This window comes from Hemitrygon akajei, chromosome 10 (assembly GCF_048418815.1).
Source record: "Hemitrygon akajei chromosome 10, sHemAka1.3, whole genome shotgun sequence".
Lineage (NCBI taxonomy): Eukaryota > Metazoa > Chordata > Chondrichthyes > Myliobatiformes > Dasyatidae > Hemitrygon > Hemitrygon akajei.
Window position 1 is genome coordinate 82,968,734 of NC_133133.1, and position 8,806 is coordinate 82,977,539.

At 41.5% G+C, this 8,806-nt stretch overlaps 1 protein-coding gene across 1 annotated transcript; it reads right to left on the reverse strand.

Annotated features, from left to right (window-relative positions):
- Positions 1-462: 462 nt before the first annotated feature.
- LOC140734095 (interferon-inducible GTPase 5-like) lies at positions 463-8,467 on the reverse strand. The gene is made up of 2 exons (XM_073057679.1): positions 8,448-8,467; positions 463-1,660 (listed from the first exon to the last, which is right to left on the reverse strand). The coding sequence occupies exons 1-2, from the start codon at positions 8,465-8,467 to the stop codon at positions 463-465; spliced, it is 1,218 nt and encodes a 405-aa protein (XP_072913780.1).
- Between the last annotated feature and the right edge of the window lie 339 nt (positions 8,468-8,806).

Sequence of the window (8,806 nt, forward strand, 5' to 3'; positions counted from 1 at the left end):
GTAAATCATTGGTTGAAAGATCATCTCAGTTGATACAGACATTTATACCCCACACCCAAGTATCAGCTATCATTTAGCCTGTGCAGTTATTTTTTAATGAGGAATTGGCTGAGTAATGCAAGGTGTTGCTGATCATTGCCCAGCAGTCCACCCAGCTGTGCCTTCTATACGCCAGTGTTTAGCAGGTACATCCTTACTGTAGAATTCTGCAGGCAGATATAGCTTAATTTTAAAGTTTAATTCATTAAGTAACACTTAATTTTGCCCCGGTTTTCCAAATGCTGCAGATCAGAAACTCCCTCCCAACCCCCTTCAGTAATGAATAAGAAATATTTCCAGGAAAGAATGCAGTAGAAGTGAGCATTATTGAGTAGAATTAAATAAGAATTTGGTGTTAGATAACATCAAATTATTAACCACAGCATGATATAAACTCTCTTGGTAGACATTTGTACAGATGAGCTAATCAGTTTCAAAGGCAACTTCAACCACTCTCTCTGCATTCTCTGTAAGATTCTTCAGTGCATCACTCAGTATCTTGTAAGTCATGAGAAATGATGAGCCTGCTCCAAAAATGCTGCCGATGACTGGGACAAAGTTGAGAACAAATTCCAGGGCTGAAACGGTAACAGCAGCAGCACCCCAACCTAACCTCATAATTACATCTGGGGTTATTTCCCCCAGCAGTGGAGCTTTTACTGTCGCCTTCAGCTCTTCCACAGGTTTTCCTACTCTGCTGGCCAGTCTTTGAAGAGAAGCATCATCCAGACCCAGGCATTTCCGGAAATAGACAATGGCTCCAATCAATATACCGATATCACAAGCGAGAGAGAAGCCGGGAACTGGGACCGCTCCCAATCCCCCAGAGAGTGTTGCAAACATCCAGATATGTTTACTCAGAATCTTAGATTTCTTCTGAACTATCTCCACACTTAGTTTTGGAAGGGCCAGGACAAAGATCCTTTTCTTTACATTATTTAGATCACCTTCGAGTCCTTCATTTAACTGAATGAAATCAAAACATGTCGGCTTTTTACCGGATATGAGGAACACAGATGAATCCGGAAACCCTGCCTCTGCCAACTTCCTGACACAGTGATTCCGAATCTTTTTCAGCTCTTCTTCTTCATTAATAACCTTTTCTTCCCTCGTGTTGTGAAGATCCATGTCAATCTTAGAGCGGACAAAATAGAACCTTTTCCCCAGCCGTTTAATCTCCCTGGCAAGTTTGACATCATTGTCTTTGAATCGACAAGCAGAGATTATGATAAAGAAATCATATCTTTGGAATTGTATTTCTGTGAGATATTTAGCTGCTACAAATCGTGTAGATCCGATCCCTGGCAGGTCCCAATAGCTAACATTGGGCAGAGTGGGATGTGAGTACTTGGTTGGCTCCATTGTTGTTTCTGTTGTCCCAACCTCAGCTGCTCCCGGATCATTGTTCCGAAGTCCTCTCATGGCATTGATGAAGGTGGATTTTCCTGCACCTGTTTCTCCTGTCACTGCGATGTTAAGCTCTATTTTGTCCAGATCAGTTATTTTCTTCTTTATCAGTGATTGAACTTTTTCCAGCCCACCTGTTTCAAAATCAGACTTCAGTTTGCTCAGTTCTTCCTGTGTGAAGAATGACGGGGTCTCAGTCTCTGTCACCTTTTCACTGAAAGAAAATATGTTCCATTAAAGTTCTCAACTGAAACAACTTCCATTTATATTTCATATCATGGCATTCACAGAACAGTCTTACGTCAGTCCTTCCTAGTAATGGTCCAAATGCTCTCTGCTGTTACAATTAGCTACTCAACAGCTACAGTATCTGTATTCATTATTATAATGTGCCACAACACATGCAGAGTCATTGGAATGAATAGCACAGAAACAGGGATCGACCTGCACCGGGACCATAGCCCTCTATACTCCTGTTATTGATGTACCTATCCAAACTAGTCTTAAAGGTTAAAATTGAACTTGCAAGCACTGCTTATGCTGGCAGCTCATTCCACACTGTCACGACCTTCTGACTGGTTAATAAGTTTTGACTTTGCTTAACCACCATTGATTTAACTAATGGATCACGTAGATCTCAATCTGTTTGTCCACAGAGCAGCATCTTCACATATTTCTGTTCATCCATGTTGCTTCACCATTTCATCTCTTCTCTATTCAACAAAGTTATGTTAGCTTTTACCTCTCTGAAATGATATTGCAGGTGAAGTTGGTGATGGGAGATTTGGAGCACATGAAGCCCTATATTGTGAGGGGTGATAAGGTTGATAGGGTGCAGAAGAGGACAGGTTATAGGAGGTTGCTATGCAGATGATGCATTTTGTCTGCAGTGTGGTGCATCAATGGGAATGGGAACGGCTCATTTCAGACTTAGCATGCCTCAGTCATTGATACCCTTCACCAGAATCAATAATCTAGTTTCAGCACATATAGTTCTGATAATGCTGCACAGTCAAATAGTTGGAGGGGAAAAAGAGAGGAACAGTTTCCAAGAACATGCCTGTCCTCAACCTTGGTGAGTGCTAATGATGTGGCTGGAATATTCACAAGCATGCTGTTTGATAACCAGGTCAAATGGGGACAGGACCAGGCAACCTCCAGAATATAGTACAGAAGACCTAGACTCTTTCAATGCCGGTATCTACACAACAAGATGTAACATTGCTCAGGTGTCAAATCCAGTACGGTTAATGACCACCAAATCTGGCAACACTAAAACATCAACAGAGTGATGGACATTGCCATCATGGGGCTATCAAGAAACACATTCACAGGCACACCTACACCGTAATTTGGATTTTCCAGAACAATTTGATCTTTAAACTTCATTTTCAACTGGATCAGTTGTGGCCATGAGAGCTTCTTCCCATACATAATGAAAACTGTCTTTGATCCCAGGCTAAAGCATGACTGAGTGTGGCAAAAAGAACAACAATCTTTCAGTAGGCACCAAGAAGAATGCATACTAATGGTTAATGATGACCCAAGAACTATCAGTTCAAAGAGAAACAACAAACCCACCGCTCTCTCTGCACCAAAAAAAGAAAGGTGACATGATCATCAACCCACCCCCAAATCCCATCCATCAAACAAGATGCAACAAGAACATTGGACTCCACTTGATCCCCAATCCAGTTTGACAAATACAGTACTGTGCAAAAGCCCTCAAATGTATTTTATATATCTAAAACAAAAAAACAAATTACAATAAATTCAATAAGATAGGGATGCAGGATCAGGTGATGTGTTTTACCTGCATGATGTGGGAGCTGGTGGGCCCCATTGTTGTTCCTGGTGACCACATCTGCAGCAAGTATTAATTACTCGAGGAGCTGGAATCTGAGCTTCTAACACTGCGATACATCAGGGAGGGCGAGAGTTACCTGGGCTCTGTGCTCAGTCTGTGATCAGGGTCAAGAGTGTGTGACTGTGAGTGAGGCACTTGGGGAGGAGGCTGTTTCAAGAGGGAGTGCTGGAGGAGTCTCAGACCCTGAACTTGCCCAACAGGTCTATAATTGATGCAATACACACAAATGCTTTAGGAACTCAGCAGGCCAGGCAGCATCTATGGACAAGTATAAACAGTCAAAATTTTGGGCCGAGACCCTTCATTTCTCAGCCCAAAATGTTGACTGTTTATTCTTTGGCTCGCTGACATCCTCCAGCATTTTGTCTCTATTACTTTGTTTTCCACACCCACAGGTTTTCTCTTGTTTGAGGTTGATGATCCTTTTGAAGATGAGACAGAGGGCTATAGGGAAGATGAGCAACCGAACCATAGCACTGTGGTTCATGGAGCTGGTCCAGAAGGGGGAGAGAAATTGGTGTAATTGGTGATTGTACTGATAGGGGAATAGGAACAGTTCTCTGTCACAAGAATTGAGAGTGCCAAAAGCTGTGTTATCTGTCTGGTGCCTGGGTCTGGGATATCTCATCTTAATTTCAAAGAAATTATGCATGGAAATGGGAAAGGTTCAGATTTTGTGGGTCATGTTGGTAGCCTTGATCTTGCAAGAACAAGGGAAGAGTTTCCACTGAGGAAATTTATGCAGCTAAGGACTAAATTAAAATGCAGAAACAAACAGTTAATAATCTCTGGCTTTTACCTGAACAACTTGCAATTTCCACAGTGTTTATGAGATCAGAAGGATATACATATTGTTAAAGTTTGGTGTGGGAGAAGTGGGTTTGAATTTGTGGAACATTAGCACCAGTACTGGAGAAAAGGAGCTGTTCCAATGGGAAAGGCTCCACCTGAACTGGGCTGGGACCAGAATCCTGGCAAATCGTATTAACTAGGGCTGTGTTTAGGGCTTTTAACTAAATAGTAGGGGGTGGATTGAACAGGTTGGAAAAGTGAGGATAGCATTAAAGAGGTGGAGAATCCTGGTGAGGTTACAGAATTCTCTAAACTAATGAACAAGCCAAAGTTCAGAAAGTGATAAGAAATTATCTTTAGAAACATGGAAACAAAATTGAAAACAGTGGTGAATACAGAACTGAATTTGTTATATTTCAATACTTGTTGCATATATAATAATGTAAATGATCTCATAGCATAGTTAAAGATTGCCAGGTGTGATGATGTGAAGGAAGATCACAGCTGGGAGCTTAACATCCAAGGATACATATTTTATTATAAGGACAGGCTGCTGGGAAGAGATGTTGGGATGGCTTTGTTTAGAAACATAGAAAACCTACAGCACAATACAGGCCTTTCAGCCCACAAAGCTGTGCTGAACATGTCCTTACCTTAGAATTACCTAGGCTTACCATTAGCACTCTACTTTTCTAAACTCCATGTATTCATCCAGGAGTCTCTTAAAAGACCCTATCATTTCTGCCTCCACTGCCGTTGCCAGCAGCCCATTCCACGCACTCACCACACTCTGCGTTTATATAAAAAAAACACAACAACTTACCCCTGACATCTCCTCTGTACCTACTTCCAATCACCTTAAAACCATGCCCTCTTGTGCTAGCCATTTCAGCCCTGGGAAGAAGCCTCTGACTACCTACACAATCAATGCCTTTCATTATCTTTTACACCTCTATCAGATCACCTCTCATCTTCCATCGCTCCAAGGAGAAAAGGCCAAATTCACTCCATGTATTCTCATAAGGCATGCTCCCCAAATCCAGGCAACATCTTCGTAAATCTCCTCTGCACCCTTTCTATGGTTTCCAAGTCCTTCCTGTAGTGAGGCTACCGGAATTGAGCACAGTTCTCCAAGTGGGGTCTGACCAGGGTCCTAAATAGCTGCAACATTACCTCTCAGCACTTAAACTCAGTTCCACAATTGATGGAGGCCAATGCACCACATGCCTTCTTAACCATGGAGTCAACCTGCATAGCAGTTTTGATTCTCCTGTGGACTTGGACCCCAAAATCCCTCTGATCATCCACACTGCCAAGAGTCTTGCATTAATGCTATATTCTGCCATCATATCTAACCTACCAAAATGAACCACATCTCACTTAACTGGGTTGAACTCCTTCTGCCATGTCTTAGCCCAGTTTTGCATCTTATCAATGTCCAGCAGTAACCTCTGATAGCCCTCTACACTATGCAGAACACCCAAAACCTTTGTGTCATCAGCAAAATTAGTAGCCCATCCCTCATCCAGATAATTTATAAAAATCACAGAGTAGGGATCCCAGAACAGATCCCTGCATGGGATACCTTATCAAATGCCTTACTAAAATCCATATACGCTAGGTCTACAGCTGTACCTTCATCAATGTGTTTAGTTACATCCTCAAAAAATTAAATCAGGCTCTTAAGGCACGACCTGCCTTTGACAAAGCCATGTTGGCTAGTCCTAATCATATTATGCATTGGGTGTCATGTAATCTGATTTGATTAAGGGGCTTAAGGTAAAGGAACCCTTAAGAGGTAGTCATCATACTAGTATAGAATACATCCTGCAGTTTGAAAGGGAAAAGATAAAAATGGATGTATCCATATTTCAGTGCAATAAAGGGAATTACAGAAGCAGGAGAGGAGAGTGGGTCAAAGTTCATTGGAAGGTAACACTAGCAGGGATAACACAAAAGTAATGGTTGGAATTTTTAAGAATAATTACTCCTTTAGACATAGGAGCAGAATTAGGCCAACTGGCCCATCGTGTCTGCTCTGCTATTTCATCTAGGCTGGTCCATTTCCCTCGCAACACCATTCTCCTGCCTTCTCCTTGAAGCCTTCATTACCTGACTAATCAAGAACCCATCAACCTCCACATAAAATATACTGAATAACCTGGAACTAATCTGCCACTAATCACTTCTCGTATGATAATCCTTTCATTCCTGGAATCATACTCCTGAACCACCTCTGTCTGCACATCCTTTCTTAAATAAGGTTCCAAAATCTGCTCACAATTCTTTGAGAGGCTTCACCAATGCCTTCTAAAGCCTCAGCATTAAATATTTGCTTTTATATTCTAGTCTGCTCAAAATGAATATTAAGATTGCATATTTTTCCTCATCACCAACTCAGCCTTCAAATGAACCTTTAGGGAATCCTGCATGAGGAATCCCAAGTCCCTTTGCAGTTGATTTTTTTTTTAATTTCCTCCTTGTTTAGAAAATAGTGTACACCTTTATTCCTTCTACCCAAGTGCCTGATCATATATATTCCTTTTGTCACTTCTTTGCCCATTCTCCTAATCTGCCTAATTCCTTGCTTCCCTGCTTCCTCAAGACTACCTGTTCCTCCACCTATCTTTGTATCACCTGCCACAAAGCCATCATTCCATCATACAAGTCATTGATATACAATGTTAAAAGAAGCAGTTCCAACACAGACCCCAGCAGAGCACCATTAGTCACTGGCAGCCAATTCTGAAGACACAGGATCGGTTCATCACAAAGGAGAAGCAGTCTAAAGGAAGGATGAGGCCACCATGGCAACAATAAAAGTGAATACAGCATTAAAGCAAAATAGAGGACATACAATGTAGCAAATAATACTGGGAATCTAGAGGATTGGGAAGTTATTAAAACCAAATGGAAGGCAACTGGGCAAAAAAAATTAATGAGAGAAATGATAACTATGAAGGTAAGCTAACAAATAATATAAAAGAGGAAACAAAAAGTTTACTTTTTCAGATACTAAATAGTAAATGAGAAGTAAGACTGAACATAGATCTGCTGAAAACCGTCATGAGCATGAATAGATGACTGGCTGACTGGCAGATAGCAAAGAGTGGGGATAAAGGTAACACAAAATGCTGGAGGAAGTCAGGTCAGGCAGTACATATCTATGGATAGCAATAAGAGTGGACCTTTCAGGTTGAGGGCTTTCATCAGGACTGAAATATCAGCTCTTTATTCCTTTTCTACTTGGCTGCCAGTGACTAGTGGTGTTTCATAAATGCCAGTGTTAAGGAAGCAGGAATTCTGCAGAAGGACTTGGACAGATCAGGAAATAGGAAAAGAAGTGGCAGAAGGAATACAGTGTAGTGAAGTGTATGGTCAGGCATTTTGGTAGAAGGAATAAAAATACAGATTATTTTCTAATGTGGTAAGTAAGCAAATGCAACATTCGAGAGGACTAGAATATTATAGGAATGATATGATGCTGAGGCTTTATCAGGGATTGGACAGACTGCACTTGGGTTATTGTGAACATTTTTGTACCCCATATCTATAAAAGGATATGCTAGTATTGTAGAGAGACCAGAGTATATTCACGAGAATGTACCAGAGGCTGAAACAGTTAATGTATAATGAGTGTTTCACAGCTCTGGGCCTGTCTTCATGGGAGTTTAGAAGATGGAAGGGGGGGATTCCTATTTGAAACTCTTGACACCCCAAGGCCTTCCACTATCTGTGAGGCAGAAGTCAGATGCATGCAGGATTACCCCTCAATTTCCTATCATGAATCAAGCTCCAGCAGCACTCAAGAAGTTGTACTGGTGCACCATCTCCTCCCCAAACAGTCACACTTTCCACCAGTACCACACAGAGGATGAAGTGAATGGCACTCACAGGATTTGAAGATGCAGCCTGTTTAAGCTATTTTAACAATAAAAAGACCTCTAAGAGAATGGACCAGGGTTTTAGTGTGAGGTAACTTTTCCTCATGTATCTTCATCTCCATCATGCACCATGCTTATGAGGAAAGGATTTATTGTTCCTTTAATGTCACCAGGTCTACCTTGATGAATTCATCAGCCAACCCCGAGATGGAATCAGATAGGTCCTGAATGCAGATTTTCAAGAAGCCAAGACCCAGCTACATGCTCAAGGCTGTATTAACTGCTGTTCTTCATGCCAATACTCACATCTCAAAAACAAACAAAGGGGATTTAATCTGCCAAAGAGCCAGATCTGTCTTGTCTGAAACAGAAAGCTGAGCACAGTAGGCTTCTGCTCTGGCAAGTTTTGATGATACGGGAGAGATGTGAATGAACAATGTGCGTAATTTCCGACCTACCTGGAGTTTGACCTTTCCATTCCTGATCTCTGTCCCTCGTTGGTTGGCCTGTAAAACGATCCAGTGATGACAGGGTTTTAATCAGATGCTCAGGGAGGCTTTTTGTTTTTTCTTGTGTGTTTTTTCTACTTCTAGAGGAGATGACAGAATGAGTTATGTTTTTTTATACCAGACATATCCATGACTCTGAGGCAAATCACCATTAATAACATTTGGCTTAATGCAAGCAGCTAGAAAATACACAATTGCATTTACTCACCTTGCCTCAGTCAACCTGAAGAAAGAGATTCGGAGGGCGGTCGTGCTTCCTTCTCAATGTTTTAGAAAGAAGGACCTATTGTGAAGCTTGGGACATAGAG

Excerpts from the sequence above, each read along its gene's own strand:
- LOC140734095 (XM_073057679.1), bottom strand. The coding sequence starts at position 8,467 with ATGGAAAGGTCAAACTCCAG. Across the intron at positions 1,661-8,447 it reads ATGGAAAGGTCAAACTCCAG|TGAAAAGGTGACAGAGACTG; the intron begins GTAGGTCGGAAA and ends ATTTTCTTTCAG.